Below are 27,529 nucleotides of genomic sequence, written 5' to 3'. Positions count from 1 at the left end.
TGAACGTTGTTGTTGTTGTTATTTTTTTTTTTTTAGCTCGGCATTCCGCTTAAATTGTGTTTGTAACTGCTGTACAATTTCTAAGCAAACTTGTGTAAGCATGTGGTGGACAGGCAGTACAAGGCAGTCCCTTTCCTGTATGTCAGTTTTTGTCTCCCTGCATCACTTCTTTATTATATTTTTTTATTTTGTCATTCCGTATCCTTGTGCTAAACTCGCAGGCTAATCCACTTTCTTCTGTTTGTTTATTTCTTTTTTAGCTGGCTCTTGCAGCTGTGGTGATAGCTGTAAATGCACGGACTGCAAATGCAGAACTTGCAAGAAAAGTAAGTAACTTCACTAAGTGGACGCACGCTTCATATAACAGACTGTAACTTGCATTGTAATATGCGTACCGTGTGTGGCTATAGGTGTTTTTTTTTTTTTAAATGATAGCTCTTGGTGCTTCACTGTGCGGAGAGTAACGGGGTCTCTCTCTCTGTCTCCTAGGCTGTTGCTCCTGTTGTCCCACCGGCTGCAGCAAGTGTGCCCAGGGCTGCGTCTGCAAAGGGGGGGACACCTGCGACACCGGCTGCTGCAAGTGAAAACGAGGAAACCCGAGGAAGAGTGGATCCTTGTTGTGTAGTCTGTGACGACGTTTTCATTGTAGATATGCCCCAATGTCTGGAGGCAAGTGTATGTGAACTTAAATGTGTTTTGTATATTTAACATGAACAAAATAAAATCTTTAAACTGCTAGTGGCGGGGTGTGGGTGTTTATTTACTTTATTTCCTCCCAAATGGTTTAGGGATGCTGCTGATGCAAAGTACAGCTGCATTTACTGGGTATTGCAAAGAGGAATATTTATACTTGAGGCTCTAGTGTAGAACATTAAATATAGTATAAGCAGTAGAGTCATGTGCTGTAAAGATGCCTCTAATCATTCCATTATGTAATTAGCCTTTTTGATGCATTAGTGGGTTAAAAGAAACTTGACTCTGGTGCTCCAAGTATGTGTGCTAAATTATAACCAGAACTCGAGAATTCTTTTAACGCCTCAATGTCCAACTTTTACATAGCACTGTAGAAGCTACCTGTGCTCTTGCAGCGATTCCTTTCAGCCACTGCATCACTCCTTGGCTGTCCTGCTCCACTCTGACTTCTATTCTGTCACGTGGAGTGTTGTTTGTTTTTTTTGCATGAGAAGATGTTGATGTATCTTTTTAGTTTATTAAATAATTAATACAAGTAAATCAAGGGTGTGTTAGACACATGATCACACAGAACTGCCTGCATACCTTTAGAATTATTGCTGCCAAAATATATATATATATTAGTTTGTTCTTATACTAATATTAAGCTTGTGATAACAAATACCTAAAAATAACTACCCCTTTCACTTTCTCTCAAAGACTACATTCAAATATTGAATAAGCCCTGCTGTTGATCCAGCACAGGACCCAGTGTGCTACATTCTCTAAAAAAATCTAACCCTTTTGATCCCCCTCCCCCTCCCCGTCATGTTATACCTGGCATTGCATCCAGGGTGTCACCTGGTGGTATTGTAGTTTACTATACAGTCTGTGTTTATGAATATTGCTTCCACACAGAGTTGTTGCAGGAAAACTCCAGCACCAATCAGTGCCCCTGCGCGTTCTTCATTCCATCATAGCAACAATCATTCTGCACAACTGTAACTTTCCACCGCTGTGCTGTTAACTTTGAAATGTCAATAAAGTTGTGCTGAAGGCGCAGTGGTCTATGGGAACAGAGCGGTCCAATGAGCGCGGTGCGGCGGAAGAGCGGCAGTAATGTGCGTTGATAAAGACGGCGAAAATAAGATTAATAATTGAACTAATTAAATAATTGTTTTTAAAAAAGCATTAGTCTAAATATTTGTTTGAGCGCAGAACGGAAGATCGGAGCACTGGCCCACGTGTCTGCAGGTAGGTAGTCCCCATTCATTGCGGTATCACACGTTACATTGCTGACTCGGACAGACAGTGTGCGTTCAGTTTGAAAAGAGTGGAGATGTGCCACAGTGTACTCGCGTGGTAACAATCTGGTTTTGTTGTGTTACCAAATCAGAGGTGGAAATAAGCTTGCACTATGATCCATTCCTGGTTTTGTTATGAGTCTAATTGTAAGTCAAACCTGGGTTTATTCCCTATACACTGTGTCTAAGCAGGCGAGTGTGAAAACCTGGAATAAGTAAAACTGCTGTGCAACAGGAGTCTTCTTTCCATCCCTGCTAAGTGACAGGTGCAAGATGTCGGTCTCAGGAGAACGTTTTAATTATATTAATCTCATGATCTTAATTAATTATTCTATTAATCGCTTCATTCATTATATTAATCTCATGAACCAAGTCGGTAGCACGCTTGTTTGACTGAAGGGAATTTTGAGTTTCAATCAGGCGACCTATTTTTTGGTGCATGCTAACCGCTTTTTAAAATAAAGATAAAGAGGACACGTCTGTAAACGAGATATTGCATCTCTTTGTCCTGTACAGGGTTGGGGTCAATAACTGTTTTTCATTTCCAATTCCTTTTAAAAGTCCATTTCGTTTCTTTCGAGACATAATTGTGTGTGTTTTTTTTTTTAACTGCTTTCATATGAAGCCCGTGTAATTGACTGACGGTGACTTCAGTTTAAAGTCATTTGTTGTTAATGAGAAGCTCAGTTTAACAGAAGTCTGCTAATTGCAATTTGAGATCAATTATGCTGGAATTCATTAAAAGGGAATTGATTTTAAAAAGGAATTGGAATTGATCCCCAATCCTGATCCTGTATAAGCACGTTAAACATTAGAGAGAGAGAGAGAGAGAGAGAGAGAGAGATAGATAGAGAGATAGATGCATGCTGGGATCAAACATTAAAAACATGGTTTAATATTCTTTTAAAAATGTTAAACAAATGTTGTTTAGTTTAGGATTAGCTGGAAAGTATAAGTATAATTCGTACCGTGTTAGTTACAACAAAAACAAATCTGTTGTGTAGAAGAAAGCAAACATGGTCATTTTTTGTCACCGAATACAGGCCACTCCAAGAGCTCATCTTTTTCATGCACACAATACCTACCTTCCATGAAATCCTCTTTCCCATCACATGTCGTTTATGTATCATTGACGTTAACCACAAACGCACACCTGCTTATAAATTGGTGCACTTGATCTGGCAAGACCCACATAAAACTGTTGGTTGAATCAGATCCCATCTCTTCCCTTTCCGTAGGGTCAGTGATGGATGCTGAAGGATTCGGGGAGCTGCTCCAGCAGGCTGAGCAGCTGGCTGCAGAGACGGAGGCTATCTCGGAGCTGCCACACGTGGAGCGAAACCTCCAGGAGATCCAGCAGGCGGGGGAGAGGCTGAGGGCCAGAACCCTGACCCGCACCTCGCAGGAAACTGCCGATGTCAAGGCGTAAGTGGAATCCGCCGCTCCACACGATGCCCTGTAACCACGGGTGGGAGGGAGGGACACTTTGCCCAAGAATTTAATGGGAAACCCAGAGGGATGGCATCTGTAAGGTCCAGAGTAGTCTGCACCTTGGTTTAATGGCTCAATAAGGATGCCCCTTTGTGCAGCACAGTGACTCCTGTCACCATGTTCAACTATTGCTTGTACAGAATTGTACCCCCTACCCTACAACTTGCTGCAGCCCCTGATTATTCTTGGCGCTAGCTCAGCTGCAGACTACTTGTTCACTTGCAATCGTTGCACCCCAGGCTCTCATGTCGTCAGCTGTCAGCAAGATTATCCCTGGTAAGCACTGACTCGGGTGGGTAAACCTTCAATGAAAAGGAGCTGTGAATGTATGAAGTGGTGCTGGTTTGGTGTCTGAGAGGAGGCTCTGTTCCCTCCTATCGAGAGCTCCCTAGCATGGTGTTAGAGGTGCCCTGTTGGGAGCCTGCATGTCTGTGAAGCTCAGAGTGGCTCTTGCAATTGTGTTTCTCTCTCCCCTGAATTATCCCGTCTCTCTTGCCCAGCTCCATTCTACTTGGCTCCAGAGGACTGGATATTTCTCATATCTCTCAGCGACTGGAAAGTCTGAGTGCGGCTACGACATTTGAACCCCTCGAGCCAGTGAAGGACACAGATATACAGGTATTACACACAGTGAAGGACACAGATAGACAGGTATTGCACACAGTGAAGGACACAGATAGACAGGTATTACACACAGTGAAGGACACAGATAGACAGGTATTGCACACAGTGAAGGACACAGATAGACAGGTATTGCACACAGTGAAGGACACAGATAGACAGGTATTGCACACAGTGAAGGACACAGATAGACAGGTATTGCACACAGTGAAGGACACAGATAGACAGGTATTACACACAGTGAAGGACACAGATAGACAGGTATTGCACACAGTGAAGGACACAGATAGACAGGTATTGCACACAGTGAAGGACACAGATAGACAGGTATTACACACAGTGAAGGACACAGATAGACAGGTATTACACACAGTGAAGGACACAGATAGACAGGTATTGCACACAGTGAAGGACACAGATAGACAGGTATTACACACAGTGAAGGACACAGATAGACAGGTATTGCACACAGTGAAGGACACAGATAGACAGGTATTGCACACAGTGAAGGACACAGATAGACAGGTATTACACACAGTGAAGGACACAGATAGACAGGTATTACACACAGTGAAGGACACAGATAGACAGGTATTACACACAGTGAAGGACACAGATAGACAGGTATTACACACAGTGAAGGACACAGATAGACAGGTATTGCACACAGTGAAGGACACAGATAGACAGGTATTGCACACAGTGAAGGACACAGATAGACAGGTAGCACACAGTGAAGGACACAGATAGACAGGTACACACAGTGAAGGACACAGATAGACAGGTATTACACACAGTGAAGGACACAGATAGACAGGTATTACACACAGTGAAGGACACAGATAGACAGGTATTGCACACAGTGAAGGACACAGATAGACAGGTATTACACACAGTGAAGGACACAGATAGACAGGTATTGCACACAGTGAAGGACACAGATAGACAGGTATTGCACACAGTGAAGGACACAGATAGACAGGTATTGGACACAGTGAAGGACACAGATAGACAGGTATTGCACACAGTGAAGGACACAGATAGACAGGTATTGCACACAGTGAAGGACACAGATAGACAGGTATTACACACAGTGAAGGACATATACAGTTTTATTTACCACTTTCCTGCTTTCACCTCAAAGTGACCTCAGTGAAGGTTCAATACAATATAGTGCCATCTTGGTATTTTGCTGCAGTCTTTACTGTCAATGTGGTGTAACTGTGCTGTGAACTAGCAGTGACTCTGAGGTCCTCTGCTCCTCTTGTTTGTCACAAATTGTCACTTGGAAACTTGAAAAAGCAGTTCCGGTGTAAATCTAAATTGAATGCTTGCTAATGTAATACAGGTGTTTTTTTTCTGTGATACTGGGTTATTAATCAAGGTCTTGCAGTAAGTGAGTTTTTATCAGAAGAATGTATTTATAATTTACAATGTTCAGACTGCAGAGCGAGGAGGGAAGAATGAAATGCACTCAAAGTGGATTGCCAAGACGTTCAGTTCTTTTGTTTTTTCAACGTGTTATCTGAATAGAGAGAGTGCAAACAGACACCCAGGGGAGCTGTGCTATGCTTAAACTTGTTATGGAGAAGCTTGGCTGGAATCTGGACTAATGTGCCGTGCTGCAGATCAGTTTAACAAATCAGCAGGAAGCAGAATGGTAGCCCTTTTATTGGGCGTGGCGATTTTTTTTTTTTTTTCATTTTTTTTTGAAAAGCCGAGTGCAACTCTTAAAAGAATGTTGCTCTCCATTAATCAGTGAATTGGAGAGAATGTGATTATTTATTTTTAGATTCTGTCGTCGTTTTGGAGCAGCTCTGTGCTTTGGTCGTCCTCCTCTTGTGTTTCCAAGCAGCAGAATTTACTGATTGTTCCGGGGGTAATAAATCGCAGCAAGATGCTTGGTGCTGTGCAGAGCTATGCCTTTTTGTGGCCACGTTGTAAATGAAACTCTTGTTTCTGGTCTTGGCTATAAGATCACTTGACTGCCCATGTGATGAGGATAAAGCTTTTGCTGCAGAGGAGTGAAACCTGGCCGCCAGAGGCTCCAGACAATGAGCTGCAGGTTTTTAAGTCTGTATCCACTATTCTATATCCATGGCATGACATCTAGGCTCATTCCTGTTCAAGTAGGATCAAACCCCAGGGGTGTTTCCTTCATTAGTGACTGATGATTCGGAAGCAGTGAACTATTAGACAGATAGTTTCCATGGTAGATGGGGTGTCATGGAAGAAGAGCTGTGTAACTCACGCCCGTGAGGTGGTAAAGATTGCCCTTTCAATTCACATTTTTTTTTATTCACAACCCAGACAAACAACTTGAGTGTGGTTTTTAAAAGCTTGTTTCGAGTGCTTTCCAGTAATAATTCCCTGAAGTGTTTGAGTCAAGTAAACCCTCTGGTCTACTAGGTCTGGAATGGCCCACAACAGCGCAATGCAGTGCAGTCCATAAGAAAACTAAACATTTTGACAGAAAAAATTCACTAATTGGGCTGGCTGTTTTTTTTTTGTTGCTGTTTTCTTTTTCCACAGCAGCAGCGGCTCTAAATCGTAAGAAATGTCATTGTAAGCCCACCCTGTTTAAAGGAGAGTAGTAATCTTTGGGATTCTTCTGTACCTGTCATCGGTAGTTTGTAGACCTAGGATATCTAGCACTGCACTTGGTTAAATAAGTCTCGGTTTGCAAGCCATGCTTTGTCTCCAGCCCTTTTAACGCCTTTAAAGATTCTGCAGATTTCCTGCTTTGAATTCCCCATTCAGTAAGAGTTGACAATCTGTTGAAGACAAAGGAAAAGATTGGAACAACATTATAATTGTTTTATTTGTAGATGTGTGTAGGGGGGGGGCGCTCTGCTGAGCTCGTGCTATAGAGTCAATGGTAGCTTAAAGCAGAGCTGCCAACTTGGATTCATAAGCTGCTGATTTTGCTGCAGAGCCTGCCTCAGTTTATGTAAGAACAGAACTGCAGCAATACATTCGTCTAACCTGCTTGCATGACGTGGAGGCTGTTTGCAGTATCTTTTAACTGCAGCACAGGGAGCAAAGGCTAAAGCGAGGAGCGGGGAGTGGGTGGGAGCGTATCCAGGGCTGTTTTTAGAAAATTCTCAGCCGTTTTTGTCATTGATTAAGTTGATACAATAACGCAGACTGTTCTCGATCCACAGGCCCTCCCTGCTGATCCAGAGCGGATGGCATTTTAGCTTAGTCATTCAGGGGTGTGGAGCTGAACTTGTTGCTCGGCTGACTAATGTTAGACCCTCAGTAGGATTTTATGTCCATCTATTTTTCATGTATTTTTTTTACCTATGTGGATAAAGTAGCAGTTCTGCGTTTTACTCATAACGTAAATTTTTCTCTTTGGACATTTAATTAACTTCTTCAAATGCAGATCGATGGACTATCACAGCAGCAGATTAAGAGCACAGCGTAGTACAGTAGGTTGCAATGACTTTAGTTGCTCTTTTACATCAGTAATGCAGTATTTCATCAGGGAAAACACACTCCGGTCATGTGGGTTAAGCTTTGAGTGTCACTGTACTGCACCATTTCAGTGGTACCACAGCACTAGTCTGCAGCTGCATAGTGACACCTAGTGGAAGGACGGGGGTGCCCAGGGCTGGTTACACAGGTCGTTTGACCACTGCAGGAAATCTCAGATTATTTTGACCCTTGGTATAAATCGGGGCCTACAACCCTATATTCTAATGAGCAAAAAAACGGAGGTGTTCTTTGACTGTGCTGCGATTGCAACATTACCATTCTTTACTTCTGGGAGTATTAGAATAATGTGCTTTGTCCGAATGTATGCATTGTACTGTGTGTATGTAACTTTAACATGGAGGTATGTCTGCTTGGTATTTACTGTAGCAGACCATGGCACAGGACCAGATAAATGAGGTCTCAAACTATTGCATTTCCCCCATCTCTCAGCCTGTGGGAATTAAAACCCATTTACAGTATTTTGGCAAAGCACTTTGATGCAGGATAAAAAAAAAAGCACATGCCCTTTTTAGGGCTAATATATGTGGATGGAAGGAAGGACAACGGGCCCTATTGCTGAAGTAGGCTGCTGCTCCTACCCATCAGCTGATCACCAGTCACTGCGCAGATCTCTTAATGCTTAATGCATCCCTCTGTGAAAATGGGCTTGACCTGCATCACACTGCTGATGGGTTAACAGTAAGTGGGGAGGTTACAGGAAATGCACCGTGTATTTGGCAGGTTACAGGCTAATTATAAGAGGAATAAGATAGGATAAGTGCATCCCTCTGTGTCAGCACTGTGTAATTATCGTTAACCCTTTAGCAGGGGCGTTTGCATGAAACAGACGGTGTCTGAAGTCTGGATCTGGATGGCTGCATTCTTCTTGGCTTTTTAACGCAATATTACTGGGCAAAGCTTTTTAATATAATAATACTGTGCAAGTCTTTTTAATATAATAATTCTGTACAAGGCTTTTTAAGCCAGTGCCCTGATTGAAATGGTAAAGAACCCATTGTTTCTCATTGTTGTGATTTTGAATAGCAGGACGTATATAGAAAGCATCGTGTACCAGTAATAGGATTTAAATGATTGTTTCACGAAAGGAACATTAAAACAATGTTGTGTGTGGCATGTTTTCTTCTTAGTGTATTGAGGTCACACAGCCTGCACTAAGGATTGCACTTGTATTGGTGAATTTATTGTGAAATGATGATAAAGCTATTAACTCTCTGTTTTCAACGTTCTGAAGAGAGGTGGGTCTAAATGCAGGTGTTTTTTTGACACTACATTTGTTTTGCTGCTATCTCACTTTACAGCGTGTCGTAACATGACTATCAATTTTGTACATGTTTCAAACATTTAGTTTAAAGTGCTGTTTTTGCTGCCTGGGTAAAATGGAGGCACCTTAACATTAAATAAAATAATAATAATAATAAATACCCAAACTGTTTGCTTCTAACAGAGATACAGCTGAAAATCTCCCAGAACGAATGGGTGAGATTAACAGTGCTGTACCGTTGAGCATCACAACAGTGCATTGTACAGTAGTGAGGAACACAGACCTTCTGAACTTATTGTGAATTGTGTGAAGAAAAAATAAATAAATGAAATCAGGTCCTCAAATCTTAAAAGAAATAAGTACTTAATAAATAAATAAATAGATTTTTTTTTTTTTGTAATTCTGCTATGTATATCTTCTGCTAAATGGTTATTGTTTCTTCCTTCAGAGTAAAGATAATCACAGTGCTGCTTTGAAATGGCGGCATCAGACAAGGCTTGCTGTTTCCTAACATAACAGCCCTGGCGCAAAGGGAAATCCATCTTTGCTCCAACCAACATGACACATGCCAGTAAAAGCTGCTGCTCTAGGTTAAGGAAATGGCTTTACTTCTGCTTGCTGCTGGTACAGTATATATCGCTATGCAGCACCAGCGCTGGCCTCATTAACAAAACATGATAACTAAAAGGATTATTAGCCTCATTTCAAGGCAGGATGTTGGAAATTCCCATTATCATAATTGCATTGCATTGCGCAAGAAAGAAAAAAAGGAGGGGGTGGGGAGGAGGAAGGGGGGGGGGGGAATTATCTCTCCTCCCCCACTCTCCCCCTAGGTCTGGATGTTAACATGGTATGATCCGGTAACAATAAAATATGCCTCTGTAAACCTTTAAGTGTTACACATCAAATCCTGCTTGCACTCCACTGACCTGACAGTGCAGCGCTCGCATCTCTCAGAGCTACAGCAAGAGGCAAGTGCAGGATCCAGGCTGTGAAGCACAGCATTGCTCGAGTGCATCTAAAGACAAGTTTGCTGGTTCATCATCGTCTCATTATATCCCTTCAAATTATTGTTGGACTGCGAGATATAGCAATGCTTTGTAGTGCAGTATTTCAGAACCTGGGAGTAACTTCAACAATGATGTCTCATCATGGGAGGCAGAGGCAGAGCCCTAAGCCTGAAGCCCTGAAACTGGGAAGCAATTGTAAGTTTTATTTGTATTGTATTTTATTTTATTATAGCATAGTATGAAATATTGCCATTTCTTTATTTACTACTGGACTGTTGCTGGAATGAGAAATTGCCCATTGCTGTATGAAGACTAGAGTAGCCCTGAAGAAAGGGTGGGGTTTCATAGCAATTTTATTTATTTTTTGAATGCATTAAATGTTAAACTGGTCAGTCGTAATATTCAGCAGCAGTCAGGATACTAGTAAGATTTTTATGCAGTATTAATTATTTTTTTTAATTGAAATTCAACTGCGTAATTCTTATCTCATTCATCCAATAGCTTTTTTTTTTCTCTAATACTTTTAATTTCACAGTAAAAATATTATTATTTTTACTAAAATGCCATTTCATGCAGTAAATAAACTGTGCTAAAAAATCTTTTTCATAGCACCCAGTACAAAGGGTCTTTATGCATTGTCTGATGGTTAATTGTAATTGGTTAACAAGAAACTAAAACTGTGAGGTTGGAAATCCAGTCTATAATAGGTGTGTACAGCTGTGTATTAGTGTTCTTTACACATGCATCTCGGTTCTTTTAAGTGGGTGGATCTGAAGATTACCTTTAATGCCAGAAAAAAATCTATTGTGTAAAGAAGGAGGAAGCCTGGTTGTGGAGTTGGTCTCTATTCTCGAATATTCTCGCAAGAGCACACAATCCTATATGCAGTCGTGGATCTATTGTTCATTAATCAATACAAATATACAGTGTTCATTCGGACCGGTGTGGGGTACAGGGATAGTTAGGATGCAAGTGGTTTAGAAATACTGATCAAGGCTTCAAATATTTCAACAATAGGCCTTCATTAAAAAGCATCTATAATGACCGTAGATAAAGTGTTTGTTTATATGTATATAATGCATGTGTGTACACACGTAGTATTTTACTAAATGAAAGTTCTGTGTTACAGCTAAGGTACAACAAAAATATGAAATTTTTAATATATTTTCAATTAATTGTTATTTGATTGGCTGTTTTTTAAATGTTTTTTTTTTTTTTAAATTTTATTTGAAAGGTAATTTGTTTAAACAACAGTAATTTACATTTTTAATGGAGCACTTTTAAAACCAATGTTAAGAATCAAGACTGCAGCACGCTTTCTTTTGTGTAGCTGGGATAGAGCCGGATGAAATGGCGGTTTCTGGAATAGAAGGATGCATCAATAAAAAAAATAAATACATTCTTTAAAAAAATAAATAAATAAATTTAGCGACAATCGCTTTTGACAAAGACGTAGCCATTTAAAATTGTTTTCCGAGCGACACATTAATGCCTTCAGTTATCTTTGTCATATCTTATTGACCCCAGTTTTCCCTGACTGATCGGGAGGTGTTGATATTCAGTGGGGAGGGTATATAGTGCCAGGGATTGGAGTCCGTCACACCTTCCTAATAAGGAAGTTCTGCATGCAGGGGTATAGAAACGTCCCTCCCTCCCTCTCGCTGCTGTTTGATCCAGCAACATGGCGTCGGGTGTCATGCACTGTATAAAGCCTTTGTGCAGTCGTTCGTTTTCCAGGCCAGCTTGAATTTGTTTGCTGAAAGGCCTGCTAAGATGGGCAGGTTGCTTGGGCTTGTTTTTAATGCGGAATGTCAAATATTGAATTGCAATGTAGGAAAAAAAAAGAAAAATGGCCACTCTTGATTTTCTTTCAAACAAAGATGAGGTGTGGCTCTAATTTGTCGATTGGACGCAGTGTACCGCATGTGTAAGATTAACTCAGGAGTCACGTAGACAAACATTTCAGCGCGTGCCAATATCAGTGCACACCAATGAAGGCTCATAGGCGAAACATTAATCTACTTGACTTTCTTATAAATTTTACTTGCCTATTTTGATCGTGTAAGTTATGGGTGTAAATACCATATGTTGAAGTGCTTTATGACAAAAAGTATCTGAGCGTAACTGGTGGTGCCTCCTTAAATAGAGAGCCGTGAATCTAGATTTTAGGCTTGAGACCACCCTCGTTGTGTTTTAATGGCTTCACATTAGAAATGACGCAGTTTGTTGATTGCAGACAGTGCACTCTGGCAGATCACAGATACACTCAACCATTCATTGCAAAAGTCTTGACGCTGCATTCAGAGGAAGGGACCCTAACAGAATGCAAGTTTCGCTTGCTTTGAGAGCCCAGGCTGGGATTGATATTGTTAATTGCAAGATCTGATTTGTAGCTGATGAGGTAATAGACCACAGTGACTGAAGTTTCGCAAGCCCTGTACGGAACCAAAGGGAAGGCCAGAAAATAATTGGTTCAATTAAGAAATCGAGAACTGAGGTGGAACGAAAACCACAAGACCCTGCTGCTCTCCAGAACCAGAATTGATGGTAGAACATGGAAGGGATCAGACTGCTGAAGGATTCTTCTTCACAGAGGGTGTTCTTGCTACCGTGAATCGAAGACTTGTTGAAAGCCACTGTCCTGGAGAAGGTTTCAAGATTCTTAAACCCTGTGTGCTGGGAACCTGAAGTCATATTTTAATTGTATAATGCGCAGTTTTAAGAACAGAATAGCTTTTACATATCGGCTGTGATTTTATTTACTTTAACGTGGTTACCCCTTGGTATTGAGAAAGTGAGCTCTGTAGGGGATCTACAAACTAAAATGCTCTCCTGCTGCTTCTGATAGCAGGAACATGCCTTTGTGCCATAATGGAATGCAGATTTCAAGGCGGGGGGAATCTACTTTTGTAGTTTAAAAAAAATAATCAAAGTAAAATAGGAGGCGGCTCAAGGGCCCAGTGAGCGGTTTCTGGGCAATGGCGCTGTATTGAGCAATAAACTTGCAAGTCTCCGTCTCAGGGTTGAATAATGGCTGATTTCATAGATATTTGCCCACAGTGTTGTCCTTGTCTTTTCTAGGGCTTTCTGAAGAACGAGCGTGACAATGCGCTGCTGTCAGCCATCGAGGAGTCCAGGAGGAGGGTAAGTGGCTTCTTCAACACAAGCCCTGTCTGTGGCAGCTATATTAACACTGTGCTAATTCATGATCCATGAGAGCATCCCACAGAGTGCCTATCAAGAATAGTGCTGCAGGATTTATACTGAACACAGCTTACAACCAGCCCCATGGTGCGCTCCATGAAACTATAGGGTGGCTCAGTCTGGAGAATAGAAGGTGCTCTCATTGTGTTTAGTTTATAAGGTGTACACTGGAAATGCTCCTGTTACCTTACATCTGTTAGAGACATGTAACTCTACTCTAAAATCAAATGATGTGCCTACTTTTAGAATCCCTCAATGCAGAATCTAATATAGGCCAACATGCCTTTGTAGATCAAGCATCTCATCTGTGGAACTGCTAGCCTTTGAACAGAAAAACAGCCTCTTCACAATACCTTTTAAAATCACTCTATTTTAAATATGTGTTTTCAGTCTGTGAATACTGACACTGACAAAATTGGAATTTTGTTTTGCTTTTTTATTTTGTATTCCTGTTTTTATGATTGTTTTAACAGGTTTTTTTTTTAATGATTCGTCTCATTTTACCACTCATTTTATGTTGCTTCTTGCCAGGACCCCACCGAAATGAGATGTATATCTCAAGGGTTTTGTCCTGGCTAAATAAATGCATTTGAGTTAATACTGTACTGTAAAGATGATTGACAGGAAATGCTGAAAAGGTGGTACAGTTCTGTGGTGCACGACAGTTTAAGCCGTTCTGTTTTCTACAGTGAGCTGAATAAGACAGCTGTTTTCTGTGTCTAATAAATTTTTGGGCTATGATGAAAGTGTTTTTCTCAGTATAGACACTCATTGTCTTGTGCTGATAATGGTTTTGGAAAGTTCATGCTAAGCTAATAAGTGGTTTTGTAATTATAAAGTGTCCCTTGGCGTATTGAAGATTAGAAAGTGTAATGAGCTTCTTATAGCAGCTCAGCTCTGCACAGCAAAGTGCTGGTTGAAGAACCTATTTCTTGTACCTTCAGACTTTGTAAACCCAAAAGACTGGACCTCATTTGAAAGCTCCAGTTGTCTCTGTAAACCTGTTCTTGAATGAAGAACAAAGTGTGTTTTTATAGGTGATATAAATACATGCTCTCCCTGTCATTTCATTTTTGTCTTTCACCAAAGTAGTCCATTATGAAATGATAATTTGATCTTGTTATGCACCATCCCGTGAATCGTGATACATGTGGTATCTCCACGTGTCGTATTGTGACATGAGTATAGTGTTACACTCCGAATGTTTAGCTAAACCAAATCTCATTTACTGCCAGCAGTGGGTTAACCTCTTGCTGCGGGAAGAAAATTCAATTTTTGGACAAACATAAATTATGTTTGAGCAAATCATTACCTTTCCAGTTGGAGCTGCATGGATTCGGAATTCCATGTGCGCTCATCCTTCGTAAGGAACATACAGCACGCTTCCTTCGTGGAGGTCCTGCCAGGACTGGAAGGGTTATTAACTAATAAATACATGCTACAAGTGTTTCAGGACGGCCAGCTTAACAGTGTGCCGTTTCAGAGAAGTGAGGCTCTTAGTTGTAGGGTTAAAGCGGTCCCCTGGGGTCCCTGATCCCCTGCGTGTCTTGCAGACCTTCGTCACTGCGGAAGAGTACCACAGGGAGTCGATGCTGGTGGAGTGGGAGCAGGTGAAGCAGAGGATCCTGCACACGCTGCTGGCTTCAGGAGAGGACGCACTGGACTTCACCCAGGAAGCCGAGGTAACAGCCGGCCCGTCGGGTTTCACGATGGTTGTTGTGCCCCACCCAGCCCCTTGAGTTTCTTTAAGCTGTTGGGGCTTTTTTTTCTTGCTTAGCTACAGAGGCAAAGGTAGAATATGCGGGTAACTTTATAAACCTTTGCATGAAATATTGAAAATAGCTGAACCATTAAACATCTTTTTTATCCACTGCTTTATATGGGGCAACAGTGGCATCCTCATACGAGTCTATCATACTTTTGCTTCTTCAGAATGTCCCCCATATAAAGACTGGAAGATTTTTTTTATTTAATCTGTCCCCATACAAGGTTGCCATTCATGAAAGGGTTAAGCTGTTGATGTTTTTCCTTTACTGAGATTTCCACCTTGCTCAGGTGCTGCGGCAAATTGATGATTGAAAAAAACCTAGCAATGAGTGCAGACATAGTAGCACGCGAAGATTTAAAGTATGTTCCTAATTCCAATATACTTGTGTGTGTGCAGCCTAGTTTCCTCAGCGACACGGGTCCTTCGGGGCGCAGCGCTCTGGATAGCGTGGAAGTGGCTTACGGACGGCAGGTAAGCAATCCTTTCTCTATTTTATTGAGATTTATTTATGTTGTATTCATTATCTTATTGCGATCTACCACATAACCATATTGCTTTCAGCTCAATTGTGTGAAGTTGCGGAATTCTAACTACCTGCACGTTGTCTTTGATTCCCACGTTGTAGAACGCTTGTACGGAATTGTAGATCAGAATTATTATGACTCATTTCTGATTTTAATATGCACCAGTGCTTCTCAAGCCAAAGCATTTGCTGTGGTGCCGGTGGGAGGTGAGGAAAGGTCTGATGTGTTTCGGAGGATAAAAACAGACATTAAAAAGGTCTGAAAAGCTTCTATATGAAATGTTAACTTGCAGGAGGTGGTGGGGGACATAAAGTAGCCGTGTTAAATCAATATTACATAGTGCTGCGGGGCCCATTTAAACATTTCATAATGCAGTGTAAGAATATGTTTGAATAATAAAACCAGACGCTAGTGTGCACAGAATCCCCAAGAAAACACCAGCACCAGCAGTGTAATATTTCTGCATACTGCACCTCAGAGCTCATCAGGGGCTCTTTTTAAATGTTTTTTTTTTTTTTTTTTTCTCCCCCATTGATCTCCCCATAAACTAGCATTCAAGAGCCATTACCGGTTGTAAAAGGATCTCTATGTCCCGTGGGACAGGCTGGTTCTTGGTCAAAGACATCTGACGTTATTTTATTGATGAAAACGGACCTGACCGCTGTGTAATTCATGAAGATTCCAGAATGCTCGCTGCATTGTAGAACGTGGCATGTCGTTGCAGAACGTTAAGGTTAACGGCACTGCAGTTTGCACTATTCATCTATTTGTGTGCTTTGCAGATTTATGTGTTCAATGAGAAAATAGTAAATGGACACCTGCAGCCCAGCCTGGGGGACCTGTGTGCTTCTGTAGCAGAACGTCTGGATGACAAGGTAACAAAACGAAGTGCTTACATGTTCTATACCCGTGAAGCCCAGGCAGGCGAGGTCCTTTGTAGAAGCAGCTCACAGCGTTTCTGTTCTCTCTGAGCTGCAGAATGTCTCTGAGATGTGGGCCATGGTGAAGCAGATGACAGACGTTCTGCTGGTTCCTGCCCGGGACACGCTGAACAGCCGCACCAGCGTGGAGATGCAGATGGCGTTTGTGAGTCGGGCCCTGCAGTTTCTTGAGCAGAGGTCAGAATCATTTACAGTGATCCAGTCTCTGGACTAGGTCTGCCTAGCCGTTTGAGCCGTTCCAGGTCTTCCTCTGAGCCTGGTGTTTTAAGATTAAGATTAGAAGTTGCCTACAGAATAGGTGCATGGACGGGTCTAATTAAGCTCTAACTAAAATCTTTAATTATACCTAGTACCATGCTATCGTTTTTTCTGCTAGCTTAGCTAATATTGCCAATTCAAAATTGCTTTTTATGTTGTTCATGTTCGAATTAAGTATCATGCACCTTAGTCATTGTAATACTAGTAATTATGGTAATTTATCTACAAGTCGGGCAATCTATTTTTAGTGGATTGCAGTCCCTTATTGGTCTCTGGTGTATTTTGCGAGCTCGTCTTGTGTTATTTGTCGTTGCAGTTATAAAAACTACACCATGGTGACAGTCTTTGGTAACCTGCACCAAGCTCAGCTGGGAGGAGTGCCCGGGACCTATCAGCTTGTTCGCAGTTTTCTTAATATAAAGCTGCCTGGCCCCCTTCCAGGGCTCCAGGTATTTCCATGCAGTTTGTTTAATCCATTGCAAGGTGCAGCGGATGTCTGTAAATGTGTTGTGCAGCTGCAGTGAACTAGGCTGGACCATTTACCCTTGCACACTGATCGAAAGGGCCAGTTTTAGGTAGCAATCTGCTAAATCCAATCACATCCATAACATTTATTTTGCTGTTTTAGAAAGTAACACACCTGGGACTCCCAAGTGGCGCATCTGGTAAAGGCTCTCCTCATGGGGTGCAGGATGCGCCTTATAGCGTGGATGTCACCTGTTCAAGTCCAGACTATTCCATTGGCAACGGTGGACTGGAGCGCCCAGGGGGCAGTGCACAATTGACCAAGCACAGCCTGGTGTCCTTGGCTCAACACACCAGTGACCCCTGTGGTCTGGCCAGGCACCTGCGGGCTTGCCTGTAAGCTGCCCAGAGATGCATTGTCCTCTGACACTAATTGACTACTTTAAAAAAAAAAAAAAAAAGAAAAAGAATAATGCTATCCATTAATTATATAGACTTGCTGAGTGGATTTCCACTAAAGTTTATCGTTCTAACTTAATGTTGTTTTTTGAAACGGGTACGAAGAAAGATGGTTAGCAGCCTGCTAAGTGCTAGCAGTGCTTTGTGAAACTGGCCCCTGGTATCCAAGTTTAGTTAAGAGCTAGCAGTTTACGCAACTTAAGAAAACTTTAGAGCAAATGATTTTTTCTGAATGTAACAACGCTATTTTTTTCTGCCTCAATACATATTATGTTTAATCGTGTTTTAATACCTATTTTTAGACTGAAATAATAAGCTTTTTTTTTTTTTTTACTGTGAAAAAAAGAATAAGTCCCTAATAATAAGTGTGCTGTCTGACCCGATGTCCCCTGGCAGGACGGGGAGGTGGAAGGGCATCCCGTGTGGGCTCTGATCTACTATTGCATCCGCTGCGGGGACCTGGTGGCAGCCATGCAGGTGGTGAACCGAGCGCAGCACCAGCTGGGAGAGTTCAAGAATTGGTTTCAGGAGTACATGAGCAGCACTGACAGACGGTGAGTCCGGGGAGAGAGAGTACATGAACAGCACTGAGAGACAGGGAGAGAGAGTACATGAACAGCACTGACAGACGGTGAGTCCGGGGAGAGAGAGTACATGAACAGCACTGAGAGACAGTGAGTCCAGGGAGAGAGAGTACATGAACAGCACTGACAGACGGTGAGTCCGGGGAGAGAGAGTACGTGAACAGCACTGAGAGACAGGGAGAGAGAGTACATGAACAGCACTGACAGACAGTGAGTCCAGGGAAAGAGAGTACATGAGCAGCACTGACAGACGGTGAGTCCAGGGAGAGAGAGTACATGAACAGCACTGACAGGCGGTGAGTCCAGGGAGAGAGAGTACATGAACAGCACTGACAGGCGGTGAGTCCAGGGAGAGAGAGTACATGAACAGCACTGACAGACGGTGAGTCCAGGGAGAGAGAGTACATGAGCAGCACTGACAGACAGCGAGTCCAGGGAGAGAGAGTACATGAGCAGCACTGACAGACGGTGAGTCCAGGGAGAGAGAGTACATGAACAGCACTGAGAGACGGTGAGTCCAGGGAGAGAGAGTACGTGAACAGCACTGACAGACGGTGAGTCCAGGGAGAGAGAGTACATGAACAGCACTGAGAGACAGGGAGAGAGAGTACATGAACAGCACTGACAGACAGTGAGTCCAGGGAGAGAGAGTACATGAACAGCACTGACAGACGGTGAGTCCAGGGAGAGAGAGTACATGAACAGCACTGACAGACAATTAACCCTTATCTAGCAGGAATACTAAATGTTCATGCCCTGCTGGGAGATCGTAAATAATGCGTGTTACACTTACAACAAAATTAGCAACGATTTATGTCATGCAAGAGGTTTACAGAATTCTTTTTTTTTTGTGTGTGTGTGTGCGTGTGTCCAGATTGGCTCCCACAGCAGAAAACAAGCTTCGACTGCATTACAGACGCGCCCTGAGAAACAACACAGACCCCTATAAGAGAGCCGTGTACTGCCTGATCGGGAAGTGCGACATCACCGACAACCACGGCGAGGTGGCGGACAAGACCGAGGATTACCTGTGGCTCAAGGTGAGACGAGCTTTTCAAGGTTATATTTGTAACGTTGTAGGTCTGGACAAATCCCCGCAACACAGAAATGGGAAAAATTCATAATTCATTGGTGATTTATGTGATATACACAAATAATTGCCATCATGAGGCAGTAATCTCCCCCATAACAGATAATACCGGGGGGGGAGGGGGGTTAGTAACCAGTCTCTTTATAGCGCTCTGATAGGCCAGGATCGGGTGAGGTACCTTCCTCCCGAACCTTATGAACTTCATTCGTATTGTATTATATGCAAGTGGCTTCCCAGTGGATCACATGCAGTTTAATTGTTCCTTTGAGGCTTGATTGATGCTGGTATTTCCTGTGTTCAGCTGAACCAGGTTTGCTTCGAGGAAGACTCCACCAACTCTCCACAGGACAGGCTGACCCTACCACAGCTCCAGAAACAGTTGCTTGAAGATTACGGTGAGATCTCACATTGAGAGAGGATACAATGCGTTGGTTCTTTACCAGTGTTCTCAGTGCTCTTAATGATGTATTTTAAAGACTAAAGCTAAGCATGGTGAACTGAATGCATGTCTTTTTTGCCTCTGTGTTTCCGTGCTGGTCAATGGACAGGACACTTGTATTATCTGGAAATGCTCCACAATCTTTGGGATGAAGACTCCAAACCTTCTGGAGCCAAATAATTGTATATAACAAGATACAGGCTAGGCTTTAATACTTCTATTTCACTTTGAATCTGATAAGATATTTGATTAGCTGTGCAAAAAAATAGCCAAGAGTGGCGTTTCTAAACATTATAGCTAGAAGAAAATCTTCAGGCCCTGACGATCCTTCTGTGCACGTTGTGCGCTACTGTAGAGCAGCTCTGCTGTTTGGTGTATCTGCTGGAGTTTAACACTACCTCTTTTTTTTTTTTAATGTCTGTGTTCAGGAGAGTCGCACTTCGCTGCCGGTCAGCAGCCCTACCTGTATTTCCAGGTGCTGTTCCTGACGGCTCAGTTTGAGGCGGCCGTCGCCTTCCTGTTCCGTATGGAGCGGCTGTGCAGCCACGCCGTGCACGTGGCCCTGGTGCTCTACGAGCTCAGACTCCTCCTGATGTCCTCCGGTCACAGCGCACGGCTCTGTGAGTACGGGCTTTACCTAACCTGCCCCTGCCTGTGTCATTGTACACATTTATAACAAGAGTTATTGTAATTGGGTTTTAATGAAAGGCTACAGTTAGCAGCTCCAGCTTGAGCTTCCCATCAAAGAGCAAACTCTGCAGTTAAAAGCTCCCCTCTGGTCTCGGCAGAGCTCTCAGAATCATGTCAACGCCAAGTACGGCGAGAGTGCAACCATTCGCCTGCCCCCCTGCAGCCATAAATAAGAATTGCTGCATGGAATAGCCGTGATATTTCTTACATTCACTAGAGGGCAGTGTTGGAGGGTGACAGGCTGGTGGTTAAAATCTGGTATGCAGGACTTGTAAAGGTGAATGATTTCTGTAATAAATCTTAAGACTATTTTAAATAAAACTAGGACAAGTGGATTAATCCAGCTCTTTCCTAGCAGCTTCTCTAAAGCTAGCCTTTCATTCTTCAGACTGCAATTGTATTTTATCTTCCAGAGATGCAAGCGATGTGAGTTTTAAATCCCCTGTGCAAGCAGTCTTGAGGTTGCAGAGAAGTGTTTTGGAGCACAGCTTAGCTTTACAATGAAAGCCAGCCTCCTTCTCTTTAGTGTATTTACTGATGGCAGGGGCAGGCTGTGTTTGCAGGGATGGAAAGAAGACTCCTGTTGCACATCAGTTTCATCAATTCCAGGGTATATAAGCTTGATGAGCCACAGTGTGTAGCAGACAAGCTCTGGGGTGTCTCCTTATTAAACTCGAAGTAAAACCAGGAATGGATCAAACCTGCTTTGCAATGGGAGTCTTATTTCCATCCGGGGTTTACTTCTCCAGTGAGCCAGGAGCCTGGGGATCCCCCAATGATAAGAAGATTGAATTTCATCCGTCTGTTGATGCTGTACACAAGAAAGTTTGAGTCGACCGACCCAAGAGAAGCGCTTCAGTACTTTTATTTTCTCAGGTGAATGATTTTTTTTTTTTTTTAAGATCTATTTAGAATATTAAAGGTGTTGGGAGTTTTTAATTTCCTCTATTCTTCCCTTCTGCTTCTTCCAGAAACGAGAAAGACAGCCAAGGAGAAAGCATGTTCATGCGATGTGTTAGTGAGCTTGTCATTGAAAGCAGAGAGGTATGGGCTCTCTTTATGATCTACACTCACGTCAGTCTAATCATTTTTATGTAGCGTCTTTCATAGCAAAGCCACCTCAAAGCACTTCACAATAACACTTTTAAAATGTAAACAAGGCCTGTAAAACAAGACCAAGCAGTAAGACATCCAGACATTTGTCCAGTTCAAACTGATTGTTAATGTTTACGAACCAGTGAAGCGTTCGCTAGCTTCCTGTCCTTGAAGCCTGTGCAGTTGCATGAAACGCTGTTTAAAATGATATAAACTGAAAGCAGTTGCTGGGAAGGAAGAAAGGAAGCGACCTGTCTGATTGCTCAGTGACCTGCAGAAAGGGGGCTCGCTTAATCGCTGAAGTGTAAATAATGTAACATTGTCGGATGGATTTATTTGAATTTTTATATATATATATATATATTTGAATATATTATATATATATATATATATTTTTTTTTTTTTTTTTTTTTACAGTTTGACATGCTTCTTGGGAGACTTGAAAAAGATGGCAGCAGAAAGGTAAAGTGCAGACAAATATCTTTCTTTTATTTAAGCAGGTTTTTTAGTTGTTTTTGTTTGACTGCATTTTAATGCCGTTTCACAATCTCCTCCCCTTAAATCTTGCTAGCCTGGAGTTATTGATAAGTTTGCTGGAGACACGAGGGCCATCATCAGCACCGTTGCACAGGAGGCAGAGAACAAAGGGTTATTTGAAGAAGCTGTTAAACTATATGAACTGGCGAAGGTAAAGGAGGCTGCTTTTCATTTAGATTGATGGTCTTTTATTTAACCAGGGAAGTCCCGTTGAGATCAAAATGTCTTTTTTCAAGGGATACCTAGTTAAGAAAGCGGTATATAATACAAAAAAAACCAAAATTCAAATGAGGACAACCAATACAAACACTTTGTAATTCATAGTAGTGTTTGTTTTACTATGAACATTATATCTATAAGCAGCTGCTGAAATATTAGATTGTAAATAGTTTTAAAAATAGTCTCATTTGTAGCTTGGCCAAACGCTTTTAGGATTGCTTTTCTTTTATTTGGTTGTTTTTTCCACCCTGCATTTAGAATCCAGACAAGGTAATGGGGCTGATGAACAAGCTGCTCAGTCCTGTGGTCTCACAGGCCAGTGCTCCACAGTCTAACAGAGAGAGGCTGAAGAACATGGCCCTCGCCATTGCAGAGCGGTGAGTACTGATTTCCTGTCCACCACGTCTGCATAAACTGGAGGGCTTTTCCACCAAAGCAATTCGTCTCTTGACTGCAAGACTGTTTTTCTGCCGGCCTTGCGTGACCCCTGTCAATAGGGTGCTTCTGGGGTTTTGTTTCGTTTCTGTAACACTGAAGTGGAGCAGAGGAATGTTGCTTCAGTCCCTGCTATAAAAGTGTGTGTGTGTTGCTTTGCAGGTATAGAACTCAGGGCATTTCTGCAGAAAAGTCTGTTGACAGCACTTTCTATCTTCTGCTGGACCTTATAACCTTTTTTGATGAGTATCACGCCGCTCATGTTGACCGCGCGTATGATGTAAGTATGACAGGAGTATGTTGATATGATGGTGTTTTCCTTTATTGATGGACAATTAATAATTCTGTGGTTTTCAATTGGGGAAACATTGAAAGAATTCCAAAGCAAGTAATTATTTAATACAGCACCATTACTTCAATAGCTTTAAAAAAAAAAGTTTGTTGTTTTTTTCTGTATTAATTCCAGGTGATGGAGCGTCTCAAGTTGGTTCCACTCAGCCAAGACAGTGTGGAGGAGAGGGTCGCTGCCTTCATAAACTTCAGTGATGAAGTAAGACTCTTATTAGTTCCATTGTTCATATTGTAAAGCAGCACTACCAGAGTCACAGTGAAAATGCAATCAGACTGAACATGCATTTTAGCATGAAGAATGAAAGCTGCCCTTGTTTAATTGTCCACGCCCAGGCTTTGCACCGGTAGATGGGATTGTACACGATGCCTCTGCCTGTCAGGATCAGTGCAAAGGAGGGGGAAGCTTTCAGTTGGATTCTTGCATGAAACACACACCTCCCAATGCAAACGCTGCCATTGTAGTTTCTGTTGGTCAGGCACTGAACGCTGGTGTCTGTTCTTACAGGTCAGACATAACTTATCCGAAGTGCTCCTGGCCACCATGAATATTCTGTTCACTCAGTACAAGAGGTTAAAGGGCACGACCCCGGCATCCCCCGCACGACCCCAAAGAGCGCTGGAGGACAGGGACTCTGTAAGCATGTTACCTTTATGTATTTCCTTCCGATTGTGTCTTTTAACCCATCTACATGTTCCTAGTATTGGATTCCTTTACTGCCCTGTTATCTGTATTCTGTGTCACTGTCGCTGCGTAGAGATCATTGTTTGCCATGCTTACTAACTAGTCCACTTGGGATATTCCAGGACGTTGTCAGGCTGGGAGGGGGCGAGGTATTGCATCTATACCAGTCCTGAATTAAAACATAACTGCAAAACAGAATTACTCAATTTTATTTTTTTTTGTATCTGTTTGTTTCTCTTTGCCAGCAACTTCGAACCCAAGCCCGTGCTCTGATCACATTCGCGGGTATGATTCCGTACCGCATGGCGGGAGACACCAACGCTCGACTGGTGCAGATGGAGGTGCTCATGAACTAGCCTGGGCTTCAGCCCTGAGGTCACAAATAAATCCCTTCCATCAAGTTTCCTACATGTATTATCTGCTGTTGAAATAAAAATCCATTTAGTGTTTTATGTTTTTGTTCACAATTTTATTTTATTTAGATTTTTTGTATTTTTGTCTTTTTTTATTTATTTTTTTATAAATTGTGATGGTTTTATGTTGCGCTGTGTTTCAAACCAGTTTCATTTTCTTTGGAGGAAGAAGTCGTGGTCTGTGTCCTTGATATTAAGAGCACCCTAGTCTTCTGTATCACTGTCCTGATATATTTCTGTAGTACGAGACTAAAGTGAAAATATCCAGATAATCAATCCTTACTACTTTATTTCAGTTTTTTTTTTGTTATTTGATTTACATTTTACAAAATTTTTTATAGCCTTCATATAGAACGTTAATATTTTAAAAAGAAAAAAACTTTATTTCCTATTACCATGAATACTGTGTTTTAACCCCTTAAGGTACACAAGGAATTGAGCGCTTGTTCAGACGGTTTCTTCTTAAATACATTATAGAGCGACAAGCATTATGAGGAGGAAAGTGACAGTTTGGACGACCAGATCCAACCTGTCTGTACATTGCAAACCCTGTTTTGTGCACCTCATTGCAAAAACAAGGAAAGTAGCAGCACTGTGTTAATGGGACACAGATGTCCCTTGTCCCTTAAAGGGTTAAGCCGTGTGTTACAATGTACCGGACTAAGTGCAGTTTGACCTCAAACCCATGTCTAGAATAGTGATGTGCTACGAGTCCTCTCCACAACACAGAACGATGGAAGTAAAGGATTATGTGGGAAAGAGCAGGCATTGTGACTTGCATCTCATCTCTTCTCTTTTTATAACTTGAGATCAGTGTGATACAGGACTCTATTGTAGTGTGAAAGCCCAGGAGCCTGTCACAGTTATTGATCTCTCTGCTTTCTGCAAAAGTGAAAGCGCAGCTCCAGCACAGCAAAAAAGATGAGCAGACCGATGGGTTAGCCCCCCCAACGATACCAAGACAAGAATGCTGGACTCTTGGGTTAGGTGTCTAGACAGCACCTGAACCAGTCTGGTACTAAACTCAGTTTGCACGGTCAGTCAGCCCAAGTCCAGTGCCAACGTATCAGCCCTTGACCTTCTATCTAGACCTGTCATACTGTTATGTCCCTGATTTACTTCATTGTCTTAATCGCTACTGTATCTGCTGCCTTCACCCTTCTGGGTCTTCTGATGTCCCTTTCAATCTTTCAGTACTCGGAAGCTGTTCTGCAGTGATTTAGACCCCCGTTGCGGTACAAACTTTTCATCTACAAAGCATCTCAGATATCCCACAGGATCCAACTTCAGCTTCAGTGTAACAGCTGTGGTTCTAATGGCTGGACTGTTGGTACAAGGTGTTTCAAAAGCCTGGCCCTGGAGGCTAAATTAATATTGAAACAGTCCTGTTCTCAAGCAATTACCAAGTGTTGTGTGTTCCGCCGTGACGTGGGGCTGAATGAACAGTCTTTTGGTCTTGTAACTGGCTATTTCTAGGGAATGCACGAGCTGTGCATTAACCAGGGAGAGGTGTTAGAAACCCCCTGCTACTTTTCCTGCTCTTGTTTAATTTCCTCATTCTCCTGGGATTTTTTTTTTCTTTTCTGACAAATCTAATTTTCTTTCTAAAAGTTTCCTTCTAACTTGAATCTTATTCCACAGTTCCTTGCTTGGTTTACTCTCCTCAGACTGGTCTTTAGATTTCCAGTGTTATCCTGTATTTTATAACTTGTCTTTTATAAGCATGAGTGTGGGTATTGTGATTGTTTGTTTGTTTCTCCCTCAAGAAAGCAGTAATTAATTGTATGCATTTGGATTTAAAATCAAGTCCTCAACTATCATCAAACTTTGTTTAAAGTCGCTTTTTTTAATTGATCGTGTATACTGTCCAGACAGTATTAATCAATAATGTATATTTAAAAGAGTCGTGCACTATGACGGTTCAAACATAAAATCTAATTCGTAAATGTGTTATCTTCAATATCTAGAACCAAATGCAAATGAAATTCTAAATCCATTTTTAAACCTGTCGTTCGGCTCTTTTACCAGCAGGTGGCGGTGCTGTAATATGAGCGCTTTGTCCAACCTTTCCGAGTGTTCACCTGCACAGGACACCTGATAAACGGAAGAAGCGCCACAGTTCAGTTTATAGAAGGCTAGATCAAACACGCACAGATATCACGAGGTCACGACTTTATTTTAATTTAGAAATTGTAAACCAGTTTCTGTGAACTCTAAAGAGTTCCCTGCCAAAGCTCTGAAAAAAGAAAACCGAACATGCGTTCTGTAATTAAATAAATAGGAAACTGAATGAAGGTATAGAAATGATTTAGCAATGTCTAGATTGAACTAAGAAACATATTGTAATCTGTATGGATTTTATGAGAGTTTTCATTTCTGGTCTGTGCGGAGGATCGCGCCGGACACAGATCCCGAGGCGAGGTATAGTTGCCGCAGCTGGTGTTGTGAATCAGGCCGCTGAAACACACCCTGGAGTCCGGCTATTTCACAACACCAGGGTCGCATCATGCCATTACCATCATCAGAAGACTGGACAGCTGAAGGGTTCATCTCACTGTCAGCACAGAAAACAATCTCGATTTTTATGTTAACCTATTATGCAATATATTTAAAAACATTGTTTTAAATAAAGATATGCACAAATGTTGTGTCTACGTGTGGTGTATTGGTTGATGCAATTGTCTTTGTAGACCACGGTACAGAAGTATCTTATGCTAAAAATGTATTTATTTATTTATGTAATTATATTTTGAACCCCTTAAGATATACAAGGAATCGAGCGCTTGTTGTTCAAACGGTTTCACTGCAAAAGTAACAAAGTTAGCATCGTTCTATTTGTGGGATACATAGATACCTTAAGGGGTGAACATGGTATCATGGGAACATGCATGTAGAAGAGACCGGGGGTAGTTGTCACACGGGTTGGTTGTCACAGTGCTCATAGCTGTGACAGTAGATGGTGTAGACAGCTGATGCGAACACTGAAATGTTTGTTCTATTGTCTGGAAGTCAACCATCTTGTAATTTGAGGTCAATTTCATCTAACATAAAGGTTAGCACATATTTCTTTTTTTTTTTCATACCCAAAATAAAAAATGCATATCTTGTTATTTATGTTATAACTCTTAGTAGTATTGGAGTTTGTTTGAACTGGAGGCCATGATAAATAGAACCAGATACTGGCTATCTTTTGGTGTAAAAACAAAACCAGTAGGTTATCCCACTAGTACTGAGAGAATTAGATTATCATGTCTGGCTGGGGCAGGTTGTCACATGTAAATCCTATAGGAAGAAGTCTTATATTTTTTCTTTCTACTTTTTTACACGAAAATGTGGGATATGTCACCATATAATGCTTATTTAAATTATTTCCTGTTTGTCCTCTGGTTCTGTGGAGGTTGTGGTATTATTTTGTAGCATGGGTCAACATTTCAAATATATATAGGTCTTTATTTTTTAGGTTCATTTAAAAAGTAAAACTTTTTCTGTCTTTGTACACAGTAGAAACTTTATGT

The 27,529-nt window shown here is 41.8% G+C and overlaps 1 protein-coding gene across 2 annotated transcripts; it reads left to right on the top strand.

Annotated features, from left to right (window-relative positions):
• The first annotated feature begins 1,743 nt into the window (after positions 1-1,743).
• LOC121325991 (nuclear pore complex protein Nup93-like) lies at positions 1,744-24,053 on the top strand. 2 transcript variants are annotated; one of them, XM_041269116.1, is made up of 22 exons: positions 1,744-1,926; positions 3,215-3,401; positions 3,968-4,085; positions 12,942-13,004; positions 14,618-14,746; positions 15,229-15,303; positions 16,139-16,231; positions 16,335-16,474; positions 16,872-17,004; positions 17,876-18,033; positions 18,938-19,103; positions 19,455-19,548; positions 20,021-20,212; positions 21,032-21,158; positions 21,254-21,326; positions 21,795-21,839; positions 21,949-22,065; positions 22,392-22,510; positions 22,731-22,848; positions 23,035-23,118; positions 23,425-23,553; positions 23,847-24,053. In XM_041269116.1, the coding sequence occupies exons 2-22, from the start codon at positions 3,223-3,225 to the stop codon at positions 23,955-23,957; spliced, it is 2,463 nt and encodes an 820-aa protein (XP_041125050.1). In that variant the 5' UTR covers positions 1,744-1,926; positions 3,215-3,222; the 3' UTR covers positions 23,958-24,053. The 2 variants fall into 2 exon arrangements, with proteins under 2 accessions (XP_041125050.1, XP_041125051.1); XM_041269117.1 differs by lacking the exons at positions 1,744-1,926; positions 3,215-3,401; positions 3,968-4,085 and adding an exon at positions 9,860-10,055.
• The last annotated feature ends 3,476 nt before the right edge of the window (positions 24,054-27,529 follow it).

This window comes from Polyodon spathula, chromosome 13, assembly GCF_017654505.1.
Source record: "Polyodon spathula isolate WHYD16114869_AA chromosome 13, ASM1765450v1, whole genome shotgun sequence".
Lineage (NCBI taxonomy): Eukaryota > Metazoa > Chordata > Actinopteri > Acipenseriformes > Polyodontidae > Polyodon > Polyodon spathula.
This window is presented reverse-complemented; position numbering and strand designations above follow the sequence as displayed.